Source organism: Nuphar pumila, chromosome 12 (genome assembly GCF_984573655.1).
Source record: "Nuphar pumila chromosome 12, dmNupPumi1.hap1.1, whole genome shotgun sequence".
Lineage (NCBI taxonomy): Eukaryota > Viridiplantae > Streptophyta > Magnoliopsida > Nymphaeales > Nymphaeaceae > Nuphar > Nuphar pumila.
The window spans coordinates 27,500,552-27,523,685 of NC_143260.1; the positions used below are offsets into that span (position 1 = coordinate 27,500,552).

The 23,134-nt window shown below is 36.4% G+C and overlaps 1 protein-coding gene across 4 annotated transcripts; it reads left to right on the plus strand.

Moving 5' to 3' along the window:
- Positions 1-2,196: 2,196 nt before the first annotated feature.
- On the plus strand, positions 2,197-22,891 carry LOC149820413 (uncharacterized). 4 transcript variants are annotated; one of them, XM_089983806.1, is made up of 11 exons: positions 2,230-2,308; positions 2,489-2,569; positions 2,806-2,900; positions 3,003-3,114; positions 5,138-5,174; positions 5,313-5,382; positions 5,495-5,599; positions 5,911-6,061; positions 6,221-6,303; positions 22,314-22,407; positions 22,489-22,891. In XM_089983806.1, the coding sequence occupies exons 3-11, from the start codon at positions 2,870-2,872 to the stop codon at positions 22,589-22,591; spliced, it is 786 nt and encodes a 261-aa protein (XP_089839932.1). In that variant the 5' UTR covers positions 2,230-2,308; positions 2,489-2,569; positions 2,806-2,869; the 3' UTR covers positions 22,592-22,891. The 4 variants fall into 4 exon arrangements, with proteins under 4 accessions (XP_089839931.1, XP_089839932.1, XP_089839934.1 ...); XM_089983808.1 differs by having other exon boundaries at positions 2,236-2,308; positions 2,489-2,573; XM_089983807.1 differs by having other exon boundaries at positions 2,242-2,308; positions 2,467-2,573.
- Positions 22,892-23,134: the final 243 nt, after the last annotated feature.

Below are 23,134 nucleotides of genomic sequence, written 5' to 3' on the forward strand. Positions count from 1 at the left end.
TAGTTGGTGGAAGATGCGATCTTATTTCCTACTGCAGGGGTGCATTAGGATCTTAAGATCGGAGGATATGTTTGGAAATCCCTTAAAAGTATCTGAGATCCACATCTGAATGTATTGAGACCTTGGTGTGGGTCCACGCCAGGTCAGATTATTGGATATGAGATCTGAGTAGGGATGCCAATGGATCAGATATCCCAGTATCCGACCTGATTCAATTTCGACTAATCTGTTTAAATAGGTAACCTGCTTTTGGATTTATAACCCGAAGAAACCACACTCCGAATCTAGGACCCCTGTCCCCAGGGCTTATGCTATGCGTTGACTTGCACAGAGGGGCGACGCCCATGGGAATCGAACCTTGACTGCCCGTCTGGCAGATAATCTTTTTAATTTGGACTTCTCAATCAAGATAATATATCCTCTATGTCACCATTTTATGTTTTTTTTTTTTTTTTTAAATTCTTTTAGCCACTTGATTTTTGTCTTTGTTACCGATCTATACAACAAGGACACTGTAAAGACACGTAGCCATGATTTAAAACCCTACCGGGTTTCGGATCCGGGTCAGGTCCGACCAAGGTCCAACCCGGCTTCCGAGGCAGGACTGGGCTACACCCTGTCTTACGTGGGCCACCTCTGAAAGCTGCGGACACACTTGTGTACGGGATTTGATCCTGGGTCTTCAACTCAATACCTTAACTACTACTTCACATTCTTCATTTTAGCATTGCCTTTAAGACTAGGATTCATGGTACTTTTCTTTCATACCCGGTCCCATGCTAAACTACTGATTCTTTGTTTTCTAAGGTGTAAAACTATGTAAGTGTGCTTTTACTGTGGTACTGAACCACTATAGCTTACGGTGTGGTACACTCTTGACCACCCCCTACGGGCCTAAATGCTCGTAGTGCTAGCTTTTAATTTTTTGTTTTCTTTTTTTCTTTCTCCAGAAATGATCAAATCCCATAAGCATCAACTGCATCACCTTCCTATGAAAGTGAAGGGTGGTGATTCTTCGGGGGCGAGGGGTAGGCTCTCAGAGTTTTATGCTGTCTGGACAGCGACTGTAAGGACGGCAGAGAGCATGACTAGATCTATGATCCTGGGGTGGTTTCTCCGAGTAAAGATAAAAAAAATGATCGAATTCATAGTCACAGATCTCCTTATCAGAATTTTCTCGGTAAAGAAAAATCTGATGATAATTTTTTTTAAAAATATATATTTATTGCAGAAAATTTTAAAGATATATAAGAAAATATATACAATTATAAGAAAACATTAAAAGTATAAAAAAATATATGAAAATACAAATGTTGTATTAATAACGTGATAATACTGCAATGACAACAAAATATCTTCAAAATAATCAATTTTTTTTTTTAAATATGTTGGTCCTCATTTCAGAAAAAAACGGCCAATATGTGTGGCTATATTAAAATCCCTGCCGGCCCCGAATACACCTAGGAATGATATGCTCCACCAACCACTGAAACAATCCTGCCATCGATGAGGATTTTGCAATTTCTATACTATGACAAGCACTAACATAGCTGCCAGTTTCAAGCCATAGGCAGTGAGGGTGGCAACGACATAAAGAATGGTACAAAGTTAGCTTACTTTTTTAGAGGCACGACCAGGGGAATAGACGGTATAGGTTTTTAGCCGTTCAAAGGCATGACTATGATAGAAGGCCCCCCAATATCTTTGCCCTAGTAAGTGGCCTCATAATTGACCAAACTATGGGCACTGTGAAATTTCATACCAGACCTGAGCCTGATTCGAGTTTTGATTAAGATATGCAAATTTTCAATGTAAAATGATAAAAAATATTATTTCATCTAGTATGATTCAAGTCTGGTTTATGTAATTCTTATAAGATCCAGGTACGGTTTCTTTTATGGTGACTCTGATTAAACCTGAGTCTGAATTCGATAGCATAATCTCAAATCAGTTTTAGGCACTGAAGTTCGAACTAAACAACTAGTCGTATGTTTCTTTAGAAACACATTATCTTAACATAAATCTATATATGATATCCGGTCATGTGAAGTATGAACCTCACAGGTCCAAGTCTAGTAAGGCATTTGGGATGAGCAAATCCATATGATAAGATGGGTAGGTGGTGATTGGTAAATTTGAAGGGGATTCTTCGGAAAAAGGAGCAAACTTTTTCTCGTGATAAAACGGCATCTACCAAGGCAGTGCAAAAGACCTGAAGAGGGGGCGGGGGGGAGGGGGGTGGGGGGCGCGGCGGAGAGAAAGTGGAACAGAAAGCTTGAATGCTTTTGGGGCTCCACAACTTCACCAGGTTGGCCTGTTTTCTCATGCTCTTTCTATTTTCACTGCTTGACGATGTAAACAATCAATCATCTTTTTTATCAATAGAAGAAATCACAATCCCACCACTCTGTCTGATTCTTTTCCGTTGCTGATTGGTTCTTTCATGATCACTCTTTGCTACCAAAGTCTCTCTCTCTCTCTCTCTCAGTATCGGGTCTTGCCAAAAATTTGGATAAAGAGCCAATGGGAGGATTGTTCTAGAGGATTACTATTCTTGTTGAAGAATAGTGTAGGTATCGATTCTAAGTATTCCCCCTTTTTTTCCTCTTTATTGTTACTTGGTTTCTGTATCTATTTGGGTTTGTTGCTTTATGGGGTGGAGATTGTTCATTCATTTATTCATTCTTTCACTTGCTGGAACCATTTTTTTGTCTAGGCCCTTAGAGGATTCCGATTCAGTGGGTTTCTTCGATTTTGTCAAATGGGTATTTATAAATATGTGAACTTGGTTCTTGTTTGTTGCAGTACGTGCTTCCGATCGATCGTAGCAGCAGCGTCGGCCGCAGTATCGAGTTCTGCATCGCCCAAGATGAGCTTCGGAAGCAGTTCTGTGGGTTCTGGTTGTCTCAAGACTCTCAACCCGTCTGCTGTTTGGTTGAATTTGCCTTGTTTTTATTTTCTTGTTGGTGTGGAGATTTTATATGGGTGAGTTTGTGTTGTAGGGAGTAGGGGTGCAAGGACTTTTGAATTTGGAAGGACCCATGTCGTTAGGCCCAAAGGCAAGCATCAGGCAACCATTGTTTGGCTTCACGGCCTTGGTGACAATGGCTTAAGGTATGCTCTGCAGAACTTTGTTCCCCGTCTTTTCTACTTCTTTCATTATTGGTTGATTCAGAAGGTACTTTTCCTGCTTATCTATTCAATATGCATAGTTTAGGATGATGGTTAATTCATTTTGTTGTATATGTTCTTTTATTCTTTGGCGTGTTGCGTTTTAGATTTTTCTGCACGTTGATTATCGAGGAAGCTAGCAAGAATCAGGTGTTTCTATCAATTTCCGCTACAAAATTAAAGGCTCGGCCGCCTCCAAAATAGTCATTCCTGATATATGCAAGTTGTGTAGAGTCCTGGCTGCTTATCACAACCAGAGCCATCTGCGTTTAGTTGCTTAAAATTGACGTCTTTCTTGGTTTAGTTGGGTCATGGCCTGGCCTTGGAGCTGCATTTCTAATATCACAACCAGAGCCACCTGGGTCTGGTGACTCCATATAGTCATGCACATATCTGTTTGATGTGACCTATGAACGTCGTGGTCTGACCTGTTGAGGTTTTAGCATGGTTAACCAACAAAAGAATTTCAGAATTTTGCATGAAAGTGAATAGATAGATAAATATGTAAATAATAATGAAAACATAAATGTGTTCAGTAGTTTCTGGACCCAAAGTGGAATCGTCTCTAGAATAAAATCAGAAAAAAAGACAGAAGAAATTGCAGTACAATGCATTGCTTCACTGGGACTGAAATCCATTGATACTGAGTCAGACCAAGAACTGTACAATTTCTATAGGGTTTGTGCCTATGTGTCGTGAAAGTACGTTAGTCAGAAATTAGACCAGTTTGCAAAGAGAAGATGTACCAACATGAGACTGTCAAAAATGGTTCTAGGTGCCTGATAAAATAGGTGTGTAGAATTGTAAGACTTTGGAGGTCATTGACTCATTGGGCATCTCTCAGCACTTTGAAAACATCAGTTCATGTTACATTTTTAGAACACATTTTTTGAGGCCACGAGGATCCCTTTTTACCTGTCCTATGCCATCCAACATGCTTTTGAGATGTACTCCTGGGATTACAGTTATCAATAATTCACTTTATGATGGTTCAGTCATTTTGTTCCATTTTATGTTCTTTTACTCTTTGGTGTGTTGCAATTTAAACTTTTTTGCCTTTTATTTTTCTTGTTTTTTGCAACCAAAAATTAAAAGTGCTAGTTTCTTTGCCTATATTATATCTTTTTCTCTTAGTTTAAGCCTAATGATCTTTTTTAGCTTTCCACAGCACAGTGCTTGATGAAAGAGCACTTTGTCTATTTCACAAGTTTTTTGCACGATAGATTGTTGAGGAACTTTGCATGTAAATAACACATTCTTTTATCTTTGTCCTATTTCATTTTCTATTATTTGATATGCCATATCCCTCTTGTAATTCTTCTATGCTTTCAGTCATTTGCTGTTTAAGTAGCATGCTATGTCTTATCTGTTTGTCTGCCTTTTGACTTCTCCAGACTTATAATACTTGGTTTTTGTGCTTGAGATATTTTTCTTTGTAAGCTAAAAATTGTATGTATTTTCTGTACAATCTTCATTTTCTTCCTGTGTATGATGTCCGGGAGACATGCCCACAAAGCCCTGGAACCTTATCAGATTAATGATATACATGTGATGTTGCATTAGAAGTTAGAAAATTTTGTACTAAACATGCCCTCTCTCTCTCTCTCATACACACACACACAGAGGGCTGTGGGTGTCTGTACATGTCATTTGGAATTGTTCACTTTAAGGGACAAATTATTGGCTATGGTGCACCGATACTCCATTTAGGCCCCCATATCGTATCATCTTATATACTAGTCATATTGAAAACTTCATAAAAATGGTGCAGTCATATCCATGTGGCATAGATTATTGGCATAATTTTTTGCTTTCAGGACATAAATTATTAGCTTGTGCACAGAAGATGTTTTCCAAAGTGGCGTCAGTTGTCTTCTTGTTTGTAAATCGTGCTCCTTTTCTCTTACACAACTTTTTTTTTCATGTATGAATTTCAAAATTTCGTACTATCTATTTCTTTCTGCAGTTGGTCCCAGCTCTTGGAAACTCTGCCCCTTCCTAATGTAAGTAACAAATCTTTATCTGTATGCATGTGTATTGGTATTGTGGATGATGTGTGCTGACATGATTTCTGATATTTGATATATCTACACATTATGAATGATGGTATGTTGAACCTTTATTGCTTTGCAATGTTGAAGATCAAGTGGATCTGCCCAACAGCACCCACTAGACCAGTAGCCATTTTTGGTGGATTCCCATGCACTGCATGTAAGATTCTTTATTATCATAAGTTATTTGAGATTGTTCATTGTATTCTTTGAATGTTCTAATTTAAGCTCCAGAATCACCTGTGTTTTTCTAAAATATTTGTTGCTAACAGGGTTTGATGTTGGAGATCTTTCTGAGGAAGGTCCTGCTGATGTAGAAGGCTTAGATTCTTCGGCTGCACATGTTGCAAACTTGCTGTCGACTGAACCTACTGACAGTATGCCATTTAGAAATTGAATGACCCAATATATTTTTATTACCTAGTTTTTTGAAATTTCTGAATGCTTCTCAAGAGTTCATGATACATAGTAACTTCACACTTGGTTAATATTTTTATCAACAAGGATTTGTTCCTTGAATTTTCTTGGAGATGCAGAATATCTTGATGAGAAAACTGGCTTGCTGATAGTCAAATAATTCATCACCTTAGTGCATTAATCATTATTTCAAATTTTATGGTCTTCTTTTATTGTTTTAGAAAAATATAGCTTTACAATTTTAATATTGATGTTCTTGTCTTTTTCCAAGTCAAACTTGGGGTTGGAGGCTTCAGTATGGGTGCTGCTACGGCATTATACTCTGCAACTTGCTGCACTCATGGAAAATATGGAAATGGAAATCCTTACCCTGTCAAAATCAGTGCTGCGGTTGGTCTAAGTGGCTGGCTTCCATGTGCAAAGTCTGTCATTTCTCTTTCTTCTATCTCAGTTTATTATGTCACATATATGTTCTTATATTTTTCTGCATATTTAGCAACTATTGTCTATCAAATGTCAATCTGGTTGTGTATCTTTTATGTGCAGCTGTTCTTGATTTGTTCAATGCTGTTGTTTTGCAGGAGCTTAGGAGACAAAATTGGAGAGTCAGAAGAGGCCACAAGACGTGCAGCATCCCTGCCTCTTCTACTCTTGCATGGCAAGGGTACTTATTTCTGTCTGTGTCTTTATTTGTTTTATATTGTTTTTGTTATACAGAGAAAATATGCCTCTAATTAGTTTTACTTTCATTCATCTTATATACTTGGGTTATTCTTTGTGATTCTGGAAATACGTCATGCTAGTAAAATGCCATAATAGTGAGATTCTTGAGCGACCCTGGAATTTGACATGCTTTTCTATTACCCAAATATTTGGAACCAAACCATGCATCAGTGACTCTAGTAATAGTATAGTATAGATCACAATTCAGCCATACTGTGGCTGAAAGCAAGAAATTCAGGCAAATCTTGCCATGGCTGGGTTTTAGTATTGCTATGAGATGACTTAAAGCAGTGGCAAACCAAGACAAAATGAGGTTTCTGATGTATCTATCAGATTTAATTCATAGGCTGAAGACTAGCTATGTTAATGGCTGAATTAATGTGGAAATTAATTAAAGAAATCCATCTTGTTGGCAGCGTCTGTTAATGATCAAGAAGCATGAGTTTAGGTTTCTATTGTATTCACGAGATTAGGCTTCTCGTGAATTCAGGGTAGGATTTAGTTTTCCCTGAGATCGACTCTCCACTTCACAGGAATCGCAGGGTGATGACAAGTGTTGCTTCTTTAATGGGGCTGGGCCCCTGGGGATAGATCAACTGCCTATGGCCAATCTCTGTCAAGAAGCCCATGCCAAAATGGTAGGAAGTGATTTGACTTTCCATGTTGAAGGTTGATTTATTACCCATTCTATGGTTAGATATGATCTGTGTAAATCTGAATATTTCTTGAAGGGGAAGTTAGGGATGCAATCATGCAAGTCATGGCTAAGAAAGATTTGGCCTCCAATGACTCTTTCACAATGTGTGTGGCATTGCTTCTTAGTATGTTTATAAAATTTGACTAGGTTTACATACAAATGACACTCTACAAGGCAATTAATTACAACAATGCCACTACCTAAAGGGATCTAATTTAATCGTCAATTTTACTTTTTTGCTGCCTCAAAGTATGATGTGTGCTCTCATATTTTTGATGCTTCATTGAAGTAAATTTGATACTCATGACAGAAACCTTCATATGAGACCTTTTGTTCAATAGGATGGTGAACTCCAGTCAATCTTTTAAGTTGTCCTCTAGCAGATATAGAACCTGCAGCATCCCTTTTGGAAATTTGTCCATTATATTCTGTTCTTACCAAGTTTTTACATGCTATATCATGTTGACTTCCACTGGAGCCTGTTCAATTGGCTTTTGTCATTGTTTCTTATTCCTGCTTTGATATACAATCAAGGGCTTTGCAGCTGCTGATGAGTAATGGTTGAATCTGCTGCTGCTCTTGAACATTCAGCTTTCTGACTGCTGGTCAGCATGTTCTTTATCAATGGTTTTTAATGAATTATTTTCGAGGATTGGCTTAAAACAACACCAACTTCCTCATTACTTATATTACTTACTTTAGAAATAAATCTTGGTCTACATGGTTATTGCATAACATAATAAATCTGTGTTTTTTGAGTAACCAACAAATACATGTGTTTCTGCTTTATGATCAAGTTTATCTCGCTTGCATCAATTATGAATGTAACAAAAAAATCCAAAACTCAGTATTGAGTAGTCCAGAAGTTTTCTTCCATTCAAATCTCTTAGTGTATTATATTGGTCAAATAAGTTGCTGTATGGTATGCTTTAGTCTGCAAGTGCCTTGGGACCCCACTATTGAACATAAGAGATCATCTAATCTCATATGTGTTTTCTCTTAGTAATCAATATTTTGTTGTGGAGTGTTGAGGAGCAATAGAATTGTTGTTGAATTGTAGTGTCTTTTAAATACTCCTTAAGTGTAAGATATGTACTCTCTCCCTCTTTTTGGATTTTTTGGAATTTTCTTATTAAAAATTTATGATACGTTTACGATACGATATGGTGTTACTTTGTGCCTGACCGATATGGGTAACCATATGATACTTACAACCTTGCTACAAACACATTCTTAAGAAGCAAACGATATTTGTGAGTTTTCAGAGTAACTGAGTCAATATGATTTATGGAACGTGTAATCCCAACACTTACAACTATACACCAGATTGTTTATAAAGGACTATGGTAGAAAAACATATTAGAATTGTTTGTCACATGACATGTTTCTACTAATTATGTACCATGGGCCTTCTACAAATGAATTGCCAGATCTTCAAAATTAACACAAGCTGTGTTAATTTGTTTGTCACATGGACATGCCTAAAAGTACATGTGACGCCATTTTGTTGAGTTTTCCATTAGGAATATAATACAAAGGGATACAACATTCAGAGTAAATTGGATTATACTTGTGATATAGCATTCAAGTCAGCAATTCCTCCATCGTAATCAGCAACTACACCATTATATTCATCATTATTTTGGTATTCAGTCACCCTGTCATTATAAGAATTTCTTCGATGATTTTTACATGCTGTTTTATAGCCATAATCTATGCCAGTATTATGACAATTAATTGCTGATTGTTGATTTGTTTATGAAATCTGTTTCGACCTTTTATATCAATCCTTATATGTTCTAGCAATGTGATTATGCAATCCACAAATCTGACAAAGACCATAGAGGTTCTTTCTGTTATTCTAACCACAAAATCCAGGATAATTGGACACATTGGGCAATGGCCAAATCCCATGGCCAGCATTTCTGCCCTGGTAATAAATTATTATTTATTCCACAGCCTTGTCCAAGTAAATTCTCGTCTCTTTTATCTCCTCTGAATCTTGATTCAAAATTGTTACTTCCAACAAATAGAACATCATGATCTACCACTTAAATAGCTAGTCAATCACTTGTGTGAGAATAATGCCTCGTAATTTAGAAGAAGAGGGATTTAACTAAGCAATTGTTGTATAAGGAAGTTTGCTAGTTGAAATGGCCAGAAACTGATTTGTCTTGGATTGTCCTAATAGATTAGAGGTTATTTTCCTGCTTGTTCCTTGGTCTTAGTCTAATATTTTGTGGCTCCTTGTCACCATCTTCATTTTTAGCTTAGTGGAAATTTGTTATCTCAAAATAATTTCATTAATAGGAAAAGCCATTCAAAGCAATTAAAATTTTCATATTTCATGACATTTCCAATTGTCAAGCTAGGGTAGGAAAAGCCTGCCTCTGTAGAGAAGTTGTCCCTTGTATTTTTTTGAAGAATGTTTCATGTGCACCTAAAAACTTCAGGATGTACTGAGCATGCTTACAAGGATCAAACACTCAAATGTGATAGCATTAGATTAGATGATGAGGGCGTAGCATTAATTAGAATGTGCAACTATAAACAAGTCCATCGCAGCTGATTAGTATGTCTGAAAAATCCTATCCAGAGTTCCGAGTGGTAGAAAGTTGTGGTTTCACAGGGATCTAGAATTTTGGGTGATCTTTCCATGGTTTCACCTAAGTCACATGGGTGCAGCTGCGGGTGCGGGGGTGCGGCAGGGCAAAAATGTATATATATATATATATAAATATAATTTTGAAGTTTTAACAGTTAACATTATCATAATTTAACAGTTAACATTGTCATAATATCATTCATCATGCATAGAATATATCAACCAAAATATCAATCAAATAAGTAAAGCAATTACATAAATCAACATAAATATCGATCAAATAAGTAAAGCAGAAAATAACTAAATTACATACCAAAAGTAATGAATCTTAATAATTTTCTTCTTTATCATCAAATGCATCATTAGAAGGAAGACTGGGCTCAGATAAATCCATGTTTGTCATGTTGAAATCATGGTCTCCCTCGAAATCACCCTCTTCTGGGTTTACATCCCAAAATTTGGATGTTCTTTGTCTGCGTTACAAACCCAATTTAAAAATGTTAAATACAATAAAAATATATTTAAATAAAAAATTTAAAAATAAATAATCAAATAACTAAGAGAGCAAATTAGTACATGTATTTATCATTAGTTCGCGAAAGTAGTCGAAGATTTGAATGAACATATACTAAATCCTTTGCACGCTTGCTTGTGAGTTTGTTTCTCTTCACGTTGTGGATTTGAGAATATGTGCTCCAATTTCTTTCACAATAAGATAAACTAACAGGTTACGATAACAATCGTAATGCAAGACGTTGAAGAAGAGGTGTTTCTGATCCAAATGTTGACCACCATGTGATATGATCTATATTATCCTTCTCTCTCGCGAATAATGTTGGTTTATATAATCTCGAAGATGAAATTTTTTCAAACTCTTGTGTGACTTGATTTAGAAGATATGCTTCAGGAAAAAGTCTTATCATACACATATTTCTATGTCTTGATAGCTTTGAGTCTAGATTTGGAGGGACACGACCAATACCACCTGCTTGCCACTTTTTTGCATAATATTTTGGATTAAGGGAATGTGTCATGCAAAGCAAATGAGTGTTGCTCTTATCCTATCTTCTGACTAAAATTGAATGAATATGGTTAAAAAATTATAAATCATCCAATGCAGGATTTTTTTCTTCATGCTTGAAAACAACAACTTGTATTTTTTCAATCATATTATCCCACATTTCATAAACTCTATGAAGCATAGGCTCATCCTTATCAACTTCTCTCAACATTTCCCAAATAGGTTGGGTAAATTGAAGAAAGCATACTACTTTTTCCCAAAACTCATCATCAACAATGAATTTCTTAATTTCTTGAGCCTTGACATCATCATCAGCACGATAGAATTGTTAAAATATGTTGTACATATATATATTTATATATATAGATCACGACACATACACATATATATATTAATTATATATATGTCTATGTGTCTATCTACATATATAAATATATATATATATTTATATCTTTTGTAAATAGACCCATATAGGGGTAAAACAGTCTTTTTACTTCTTATCGCACATTGTAATTTTTCTCCTTTTTCTTTTATTTCCTTTTTTCTTTCTTTTTTATTTTTTCTATTCTTTTTCTTTTCCACCTTGGAATGGGCCCCACCTAGGAAGACGTTGGAGCTTCCAACGGTCATATTTATGACCGTTGGAAGGGCTCCAACGTCCCTCTAGGAGCCCTTCTAAGGCCTCCTCTTTTGTCTATAAATAAAGGGGTTTCTCCCCATTGTAAGGTATGCTTCTTTGAAGCCTTTTGAGTGGAATATATATTTTTCCTCTTCTTTTGGGTGCCTTACCACTTTAAGTGGTTGTGTTGTTCTTTTGCCCATTAGTGGCTATTTGTGTATGTGCGTGCTCTCTTGTTTTGCTCTTGGAGACTTCATCCGGCACTTCATTACATGGTATCAGAGCCTTGGTTGATAAAGCTTCATCGGATCTTCTTTTGTCAAGTAATATCCTTCTCTTTAGTGCATTTATATTCCTCTTCTACAAATGGCCAACAAGGATGCAAAAATCGACCTCTCATTCAAATTGGATGGGACCAATTATCGCATGTGGGCGGCCGCCATGGAAAACAATCTCAAAGGTAAAAAACTTTGGGGTTATGTATGTGGAACCATTCCGGAACCACAATTGAAGTTGACTAAGTTTGAAGGTAATGAGGAAAAAGCTTTGAACGAAGAGGAAAAAGAGAAGGCTATTCTTGATTACTCTTCTAAATTAGAAGATTGGGAAAGTGAGCATGCTAAAATTTTAGCATGGTTCATGAACAATGTTGAATTAAAGATTTGTGCAAATCTCGTCAAATTCAAGAAGGCTAATGAAGCTTGGTTCTTTATGAAAGGCATGTACACTCAAAGAGACCTTGCTAGGCATTTCTTCCTACAAGAAAAGGTAAGAGCTACTAAACAAGGTGATATGAGTATTAGAGACTACTATAGTGCCCTATCCTCTTTATGGGATGAACTTGTCCTTCTCGAACCCCAATGGGAGGGTAGTGCTATTGCTATGAGGCAAGAGCAAATGGAAAAAAAAGATTTTTTCAATTTATTCATGGGCTTCGCCCCGAATTTGAGCAACTTAGAGGATCCCTTCTCCATAGGGCCTCTACTCCTCTAAGTGATATTTTGGCCGACTTATGTCAAGAAGAGACTCGTTTGGCATTAAAACGAGATGTTGATGAAGTTCATGCCGTATCTAGACCCGGCAACAATGTAAGGCCATACAAACCTCCTCATTTCTTCAAAAATAATAGTGGTGGAGGAAGGAAAATCATTTGCCATAATTGTAATGAACCGGGTCACATTCGTCCGGATTGCCCAAGATTTAAAAAGAAGGTGGCCTCCGTCGGTGAAGTTCCTCAAAATGAAGACTCAAAGAAAGATGGTGACATAAAAGAGTCTCTTGCTCATCTTATCGAAACGCTTCAACAATTCATGAAGATGAGCTCCTCTCAGTTTTCTTCTACACCATCCACTTCCGGCGCCGCTATCTCCTCCTTCCCAGGTATGACCTCTTGGATTCTTGATTCGGGTGCCTCCTTTCATATGACTCCGAATGCATCACTCTTATCAAAAACAAGTCTCAACAAATTTAAATCTTTTGTCTCCACTGCCGATGGAACATCCTTGGATGTTGAGGGCATTGGGAATCTTGAGAAAATTTATAATGAAAACAAAGAATTTTTTGTTCCCAAAATTCGAATTATTCCAAAACTTAATTTAAATCTATTTTCCGTTTCCCAAATTACCGATTTTGAATATAATGTCACTTTTTCACCTACCCATTGCTATGTGCAGGATCTCCGGTCCGGGAAGCGGATTGGGCAAGGCCATAGAAGAGGGGATCTTTATTATATGGATTTTTTGTCATTACCAACCAAATCATTTTGTAATCATGTTCAATCCAAAGATATTGAGACTTGGCATAAAAGACTTGGACATCCTAGTGTTTCTAAATTGTATCTCTTTCCTTTTTTGGAAAAATTTTGTAATACAAATACATTCACATGCAATGATTGTATCCTTGGAAAAATTCATTCGCTTCCGTATTCTCATAGTAATTTTGTGTCAAAAAGACCTTTTGAACTTGTGCATTCCGATGTATGGGGACCGGCACCCGTTCTGTCCAAGGGAGGCTACTCTTACTATGTTAGTTTTGTTGATGACTTTACTAGATATACATGGGTATACATTATTAAAAATAAATCCGATGTCTTTAACAATTTTAAAGAATTTCATATTCTTATTCAAAACCAATTTCAAAACAATATAGCTATATTTAGATCCGACTCTGGAGGAGAATACATGTCTAAAGACTTTCAAAATTATTTCAAAACAAATGGAATTTTACATCAACGATCTTGTCCTAAAACCCCACAACAAAATGGTCTTGCGGAAAGAAAACATAGACATTTAATTGAAACTACAAGAACACTTCTTGTTTCTAAAAATGTTCCTAAAAATTTTTGGGCCGAAGCTCTTCTTACTGCAACATATTTAATCAATCGTATGCCCTCTGCTTCTTTAAAAAATGTATCACCTTTTGAAAAATTATTCAAAATTACTCCAGATTTTAATAGATTAAGGATATTTGGATGTAAATGTTTTGTGCTTGTTCAAGGACAAGATAAACTATCACCTAAAGCTATTGAATGTGCATTCATTGGATATGGTGAAAATAAAAAAGGTTATAGATGCTATGACACTCGAAATAATAAACTCTATATATCAAGAAATGTAAATTTTCTTGAAGAACAAAATGGATTTGATGTTCACACATCTAGAGAAAACCTTGACTATTCCTTCCTATTTGATCTTGCTCCTAGAATTGAAACATCAGATGCAAGTACTTGCGATAATACTTGTGATGGCATCTCCCATCATAATGATATACTTCAGCATGGTAATGATTCTCAAGATGAGAATCTTAATGAAATGAATGTATATACCCGGCGGTCAGGAATTGAACATCAACCTGCTTTTGAAAGATATTCTCAAGATCTCTCATTAGAAGAACCTATTAATGCACCTAGGAGATCTTCTCGTAATAGTAGACCTCCACAAAAATTTGTATCTTATGAATCTTTCTCACCTAATTATAGGGCTTGTCTCATGTTAATTCATTCATATCATGAGCCTACTTCCTTTAAAGAAGCTAAAGATCATCCACATTGGATTGAAGCAATGAAAGTTGAATTAGAGGCTCTTAACAAAGCTCAAACTTGGAGTATTATTCCCCAACCATCAGGAAAAAAGGCAATTGGGTGTAGATGGGTATATAAAGTTAAAACCAAGTGTGATGGATCTCTTGAGAGATACAAGGCTCGTTTGGTTGCAAAAGGCTATGCCCAAGAATATGGAATTGATTATGAGGAAACCTTTGCTCCCGTAGCTAGGATGACTAGTGTGAGAACTTTAATTGCCTTAGCCTCCATTAAACAATGGCCTATATATCAACTTGACGTTAAAAACGCTTTTTTAAATGGAAATTTATATGAAGAAGTGCTTATGGATCCTCCGCCAGGTCTTGAAATTGGTAAAGGAAATATTCTAAAGTTAAATAAAGCTCTCTATGGTCTTAAACAAGCACCTAAAGCTTGGTATGATCTTTTTAGCAAAGTAGTTCTTGATAATGGTTTCTCCTCATGTTATACTGATACTGCTTTGTTTGTTAAAAATTCTAATGATCACATTACAATTCTGTTATTATATGTTGATGACATGATTATCACAGGTAATGATAAGGAAGGTATTAACCTTATTAAGAATATTCTCAAAGAGAATTTTGATATGTCTGATCTTGGTTATCTAAGATATTTTTTAGGAATTGAAGTTGCATACTCTCCCAAAGGGTATGTCCTCTCTCAGATGAAGCTTGCCTCCGACATTATTGACAAATCTGGACTGACTGATGACAAGAAGGTGGAGACGCCAGAAATAATCAATGCCAAGATGAGAGCTAGTGATGGCACTCCTTTAGCTGATCCCACACCTTATCGTCAATTGATTGGGTCACTCACTTACTTATCCATCACTAGGCCCGATATTTCTCATGCAGTTCATAGTGCAAGTCAATTTCAGACTGCTCCCTCCACCATTCACATGGCTGCTGTCATGAGAATTATCAGATATCTGAAAGACACCATAACAAAAGGATTATTCTTACCCTCTTCTTCACCTCTTACTTTACTTGCTTATACTGACTCTGATTGGGGTGGTAACCCCGATGATCGTATTTCTACCACAGGGTATTGTGTGTTTCTTGGAGAGTCACTTATCTCTTGGAGGTGTAAGAAGCAACAAAAAGTTTCACTCTCTTCTACTGAAGCAGAGTATCGTGCGATGGCCACTACCACCACGGAGATCGTATGGTTAAGAAGTTTGCTTAAAGATATGGGAGTCTTATTCTCAACTCCCTCAAAGCTGTGCTGCGACAACAAGAGCTCTATCTACATTGCCAGCAATCACACCTTTCATGAAAGAACAAAGCACATTGAGATGGATTGCCATTATGTTCGTGATGAGTTCCTGCGCGGCACCATTCAATTGCCTTATGTTCCAACCGAGTACCAGTTGGCGGACTTCTTCACCAAAGCTTTGCCATCGCCTCGTTTCTTCTTTCTCCTTAGCAAACTCTCGGTGATCTCACCGTGTGTTTGAGGGGGGGTGTTAAAATATGTTGTACATATATATATTTATATATATAGATCACGACACATACACATATATATATTAATTATATATATGTCTATGTGTCTATCTACATATATAAATATATATATATATTTATATCTTTTGTAAATAGACCCATATAGGGGTAAAACAGTCTTTTTACTTCTTATCGCACATTGTAATTTTTCTCCTTTTTCTTTTATTTCCTTTTTTCTTTCTTTTTTATTTTTTCTATTCTTTTTCTTTTCCACCTTGGAATGGGCCCCACCTAGGAAGACGTTGGAGCTTCCAACGGTCATATTTATGACCGTTGGAAGGGCTCCAACGTCCCTCTAGGAGCCCTTCTAAGGCCTCCTCTTTTGTCTATAAATAAAGGGGTTTCTCCCCATTGTAAGGTATGCTTCTTTGAAGCCTTTTGAGTGGAATATATATTTTTCCTCTTCTTTTGGGTGCCTTACCACTTTAAGTGGTTGTGTTGTTCTTTTGCCCATTAGTGGCTATTTGTGTATGTGCGTGCTCTCTTGTTTTGCTCTTGGAGACTTCATCCGGCACTTCATTACAAGAATGTCCAATTCTCATTTGTCACCATGTTAACCAAAGCATTCTTCACTTTTTTAATCCTCTTCACCATCACAATGATGGACGGAAAACGTGTTTCAGCGACCTTCAACAATTTCAAGTAAAAATGCCTATTAAATATAACATTAACACGATGGTGGTTAACAACAAAATTTTTAATGCTTTTGACATTTCTTTCTAAATCTTCAATTCATGAACATAAAACATATACTTGTGAATTTTCTTCTTCTTTGGGATTGCATATGCTCTTTAAGGCTAGATTTAAGTTGTGTGCTGCATAGGGAGTCCAAAAAATATGAAGGTAGTCACTCTCCAAACTCAATGCTGCACTTTTACAAACTGGAGCGTTGTCCGTAATAATTTGTACAACATTTTGATCACTCACTTCTTTTATGACTTCTATAAACAACCCCTTCAAATACTCTGCATTTTTATATTCTCCAGATGCGTCAACTGTTTTCAAGAATACTGGGTCACTAAGCGAAGAAACAATGAAATTGATCAATGGACGCCTTTGAATATCTGTCCATCCATCAGACACGATAGAAACTCTATTTTACTCCCATGAATATTTTTTAATCTTCAACAACCTCTCCACATTTTCCCTTTCTTCTGCAAGAAGTGTGGTTCATATTTTTTTTGAGCTTGGAGGCACATAGCTACTTAAATTACAATTTGCCAATGATGTTACTAAATCCTTCCAATAAGGATTTCTAGCAGCATTAAATGAGAGTGAACTGAAATAAAAATACCTCTCAACTTTTCTATCCAATTCTTCTCTTCCATATGTATTGAATGTTGCTTGTATCGTTCTTATACCTTCTATATTGACTTTTCTATTCTTTTTCAGCATCTTCTTGGTGGCCTGCAAATGATACACTAACTGCACAAGAATCGATCATTGTCTTTCTCTTCTCATGTTCTTCTTGTATTGTCTTCACATTGCTTCATCAACTTTTCTACATCCTGAAATGCCATGTCTTGGTATTTTCAACAAATGAGTCTTCACTCTTGTGTAAGATCCAACAAAATCTCCAACAAAATCTCTTTCACAGAGCTTGCATCAAAATCTCTTGTTTCCACACCTCCTTCTCTAGTTTTTGCAAGTTTATCTACATGTATCCATAGTGGCCTCACCTCATCGGTCCCACTACAACTATCAACAAAACTAGCAGCAAAACTCAAATGTTGGGATGAGGATGACATAAGTCCTTTCCCTTTATCCGTTATTTTTATCCAAAAAACACACAAAAAAATACATTCAAAATTTTAAATCAATTATACAAACATTATCTTGATATAAAAATTATATATATATATATATATATATATATATATATATATACCCTGCCAAAAACAGGGAGGGATTCAACCCCTCCCCTGAAATAAGAGGGAGCAAGGAAGGGGGCTCGACCCCTCCCCTGCCGAAAACAGAGGGAGCAGGGGGGGCTCAACCCCTCCCCTGTCGACCCAACAAGAGAGCAAGACGGGGGGGGAGGGGGGGGCTCGGCCCCTCCCTTGCCGACCCAACAAGAGAGCGAGAGGGGGATCGAGCCCCTCCCCTGCCGAAATCAGAGGGAGCAAGGGGGGCTCGGCCCCTCCCCTGCCGACCCAACAAGAGAGCGAGAGAGAGCAGGGGGCTCGACCCCTCCATTGTCGACACAAGAAGAGAGAGAGAGGGAGCTAGAGGGTACCTGCGACGAGGGAGAGGAGGAGGTGGCGTTGGGAGGACTCGAGCTGAGCGGGAGAGGAGATTAGGGCAAAACATTTTTTTGACCTAATCCTTTTTCATTGTTTTTTTTAATGTCTAAAAAATTGGACCAAAATGACCCTGGGTGTGTTGGCCTCACCCAGGGTTGTGTTGACCGCACCCACACGCGCACCCGCGTCGCGTTGACGCTGGTGCGACACCTGCTTTGCCGAGTCACTGTGACTTAGCTCGTAATCTATGCAATATTCTTGAGAATATCCCTTGGTAACTAATCTGGTTTTATATCTTTAAAGAGTTTCATTATTAGCCCTTTCTAAAGCTTCTAACTCTATTCTCATGGATTCTACCCATTCAGAATGTTCTTTAGCTTGAGTATAGGTTGAAGGTTCTACGTAAGAATGGATTAATGCAATAAATGCCTTGTATTTTGGAGAAAAAGAATCACAAGATATAAACTTTCCAGGTGGTTTAGAAATCTTGAATGACCTTCTAGTATGAACTTTAGGTTGTTCAACATATTTCTCCAGTGTACGTAGTTGGTTAAGGTCCCTATGCCTAGAATATTGTAAATATTTTTTGTTCCTATGAGGTTGCTCTTCGGTAATTATATCATCATGACCATTATCAAGATCACATTCATCAATTATATCAAGACCACAATCCAGAACACATTCATAATCACATTTTTCATGACTTAAACTTAAATCAAATAAAAGGGAATACTCATCTACTTCCTTCCCTTTTTCAAAGTCAAATTTTTTTTTTCTAAGGTCACATTACGTGAGACATATAATTTTTTATTTCTAGGATCAAAACACCTTTAGCCTTTTTGATTATCTGCATAACCCAGGAAGGCACAAGGAATAGCATGAGGGGAGAGTTTATCATTTTTGTTAGTAAAAACAAAACATTTGCACCAAAAAATTCTTAGTCTAGCATAATCAGGAGATAAGAGTTTTTCAATTGGTATTATATTTTGTAAAGAAGAATAAGACATTCTATTGATGCGATACATAACAGTTAGGGCTGCTTCAGCACAAAATTCTTTTGGCACTTGATTTGTTATTAATAGAGTTGTGGTTGTTTCTATAATATATCTGTGTTTTCGTTCAGCCAAACCATTTTGTTGTGTTGTATGAGGGCAAGATCTTTGATGTGTGATTCCATGCAAATTTAGATAATCTTTAAATTCTTTTGATAATTTTTTTTTTCTTAAATTTGTGCAAAAAATAGAAATATCTTTTTCAAACTTATTTTTGACCAAGTTGTGAAATATTTGAAAATGTGAGAAGACCTCGTATTTATGTTTGAGAAAGTAGATCCAAGTATACCTAAAAAAGATCATCAACAAAACTCACATAATTTGCATGTCCACCATTTGATATAACTGGTGTTGGCCCCCAAACATCTGAATGTATTAGCTCAAGCGGTATAGAAGAAAAGAAAGTTCTTTCATGAAATGATAAACTCTTCATTTTTTCAAGAATATAGTCTTTACACGTAAAATTTTCAGAGTTACAAAAAATTTTCAAATTTGAAAAATGTTGAATTTTGGATACATTAGGATGACTAAGTCATTTGTATCATATATCCAATTCTAATTTCTTAACATTATAACAAAATTCATCATTGGGTATTTTCAAAAAGTCCATGTAATAGAGACCTCCTTCTCTACGACCTTCCCCAATCAGCTTTCCCGACTGACGATTATGTACCCAACATTCATCGGAAGATAAGGAAACATTATATCCATGGTTAGATATTTGTGAAACTGATAAGAGATTTAAATTTAATTTAGGAATATATCTAACTTTTGGAATGATAAATTTTTTAGAGTTTTGTAAAAAAAAAATCAAAATTCTCTATTCCTTCTATTTCAAGATGTACCATCGACTTTAAAAACATTTGACATGCTTGAGTTGGTATGACATTCAAATAAAATTTTACTATTAATAGTCATATGAAAGGAAGCACCAGAATCAAGAAGCCAAGGAGTTTTAGCGAGATCAGAGAAGGATGAAACTACTACTCCAGTTGAGGCTTTGTTTGAAGAAGATACCCCTTTGAGAAGTGGTTGGAGAACTCCATAAGTTGTGTCATTGATACAGGTGTATTATTAGTTTTTTGTAAAGAGCCAACTGAAGCCACCTTCTTTTCCTCCCTTCTTCTAAATTTTGGACATTGAGGCTTAGTGTGCTTAGGTTCATGATAGTTATAACAAATATTTTTTTTGTCATAATCATTGCCTTGTTTCAAATAAGGTTTATTATCATGCTTATTTCCTTGCTTCCAATGAGGTGGTTTGTAAGGGCACATGTAGTTTCCCGATCTAGAGACGGTCAAAACCGAGTCATCTTCAATTTTTAAAGAGTGTGTTTTTAACCTATTGTCTTCCATACTCAATTCTTCAGTAGTGTCAATAATAGATGGTACTTTTCCTCTATGAATAAGCGGATTTGGTGTTTTCAAACTCTGATCTCAAGCCATTTATAAATTGATAGAAATGTTTCATATCAAGTTGCTTTTGTCGGAGCTCTATAACTTCCATGTAATGCCACTTAGGCTCAAGAATAGATAATTCTTCTTAAAGTTCGGACAATTCATTTTAGTATTCCCTAATACTTTTTTCTTTTTGAGTCATTGTCCGAACTTTGTTTTGAAGATTACATGAGCAATATCCTTAAGAGAATATATATTCTTAAGGTATTCCCAAGCTTTGTTAGTATGCTCAAATTTTGCCAGACAAACATTTTTTAATATCAACGCTATTGATTAACCAAGACATGATTTTGACCCCCATTCTCTACTCTTTTCACTTTTCTTTTATAAGTGGCTAGAGCCTTAGTCTTCTCCCCATCCACAAGAGGCACATTTTTTTCGTTCTCTACCTTTGTGAAGACTAGTTTAAGCTCTGGATCGGAACCATCAATTAATCCCCACAATCTTTTTCCCTATATGTGGTTACATTACGAAATTAGTATCATTGAGTTTTATGGGGTACATGGTGACTTTCTCATTGTCATCCATCTTTATAAGTTAGAGAGAAAAAAGAACAAGAGTAATAGGTGAGAAAGGTGAGAGTAGTAATATGAGCACCATCACCACGAACACACGAGCACTTGAATCACCAAAAGTTTTTTTCTTTTTCCCACGAGCACGGAAAACAAGGCAATACTCAATCCTCAAGAGTCAAGAGCGAGCCTTGCTTTGATACCATGTAAAGAAAACAAAAGCCACCAACAAGATCCACCACAATGCTAAAGTGAACACAAAAAGCCACAAATAGGCTCACTCACAAAACACATCAAAAAGTCACAAATGGGCTTTCTCACAAAACCCACACAAGGGGCAAGACAAGAAGTAAAATAAATAATATTTTATTGATAACCTTCATGCAAGCATTACATTTGAGAGGGGTTTCAACCCCTATATATACACAAACATGAGAATCTCTTGTTGACTGGTCAACAAGTGTTGACTAGTTCAAACAATACCAAAAAAAAAAAACTAACCTAACTATTCTAACCTAGTTAAATATACATATATTTATTATAAATAAATATACATAATATATATATAAAATTTTTAACAGGATTCACTGCAGCAGGTGTTCTAGCCAAACTGAAATTAGAAATAAATGCCATTGAAACATTGGAACACACCAAGGAAAACGTAGATTATACCATGAATTAAAGGAATGTGGGTGCAAAGAGAAATGGATGAGATGAGAAGATGAAAAAAAAAAGGTAAATAGACTGCAGCCTACAAAGACTTGCATAGTATTAAGAATAGACCTCCAACCATGGCAAACCCACAAAGTGAAAGGAAAAACAAAGAACAAAGAAAAGAAAGTGGAAATTAAAAAAAAAAATACTTCATATAAAATGGGTGAGAAAATATCAATTAGAAATCATGAACCCAAGTGAATTCCTTGAAAATCTTCTTCCTAAACCCACATCATTTTGGAAGACAAAATCTGAAAGAAAACAAAAAAAAGGAAAATATCATGGTTTTTAATCATAATATATCCTGATATATCATAATACTTGTTATTTTGGCTGTTTTTTAGGAGATTTATTGGTTCTAAAGCAAATAGCGTTATATTGCTATATGTCGGTTATATATTAGCCATACTGCTAAGATGCATGAAAAGTCTTTCCTTTTGGTTTCAGGGGATGATGTTGTCCGTTACAAGTTTGGAGAGAAATCAGCAGAGGTTTTGACATCTTCAGGATTCCGAAACATGACATTCAAATCATACAATGGGTATGCATTCCCTTGTATCTTTATTATCATTGGGTTAAGTTGAAATTGTCCCATCTTTATATTGCATTTTGTTATGTGCAGGCTAGGTCATTACACAGTCCCTGAAGAAATGGATGATGTCTGCAAATGGATCATTGCTACGCTTGGGCTCGAGACTTCACATTCATGCTCGCTCATGCAGTAACAGAGATGATAAAAAGTGAGAGCAGACTGCATTTGTGACAAATGGGTACAGTTGATGAATGAGTTGGTTCAAATGATGTTATAACTACCTTTTGCATCAGGGCCTGCGGCCCTCTGAAATAGGGATGGTTAAATGTGCTTCCACAGTTTGTTTTATCCAACAGTATTATGGCATTGATTTTACTGATTAGTGCTATTTTTGGTGTCATATTGTATTGCTTGCCATTCAATTTTGGACTATAATTGGAATATGTCATGGTTTGATATTGGTTATGATATTATAAAGTTTATTTCAGCAGTATAACATTTCTTTGTCTATTGCACCAAGAAACCACACCTGGGATCAGGGACATGGTTGTGTTGGTCTTAGCTTGTCATACCTACGGTCACTGTCCCTGCAATGTAAAACTCCATGGCCTCCTCGAATTGCAGAAGGGGGTGCCCACATGGGGACTCCAACTTGGGGTAGAAGGAGACCTTCCTATCCATGGGTCTGAAACCATGTGGGCAACCCCTTTGGGCCTTCAGTGGTCTATCCTTGAAA

Excerpts from the sequence above, each read along its gene's own strand:
- LOC149820413 (XM_089983805.1), top strand. The coding sequence starts at position 2,280 with ATGCTTTTGGGGCTCCACAACTTCACCAG. Across the intron at positions 5,175-5,312 it reads AAACTCTGCCCCTTCCTAAT|ATCAAGTGGATCTGCCCAAC; the intron begins GTAAGTAACAAA and ends GCAATGTTGAAG. Across the intron at positions 22,408-22,488 it reads ACATTCAAATCATACAATGG|GCTAGGTCATTACACAGTCC; the intron begins GTATGCATTCCC and ends TGTTATGTGCAG.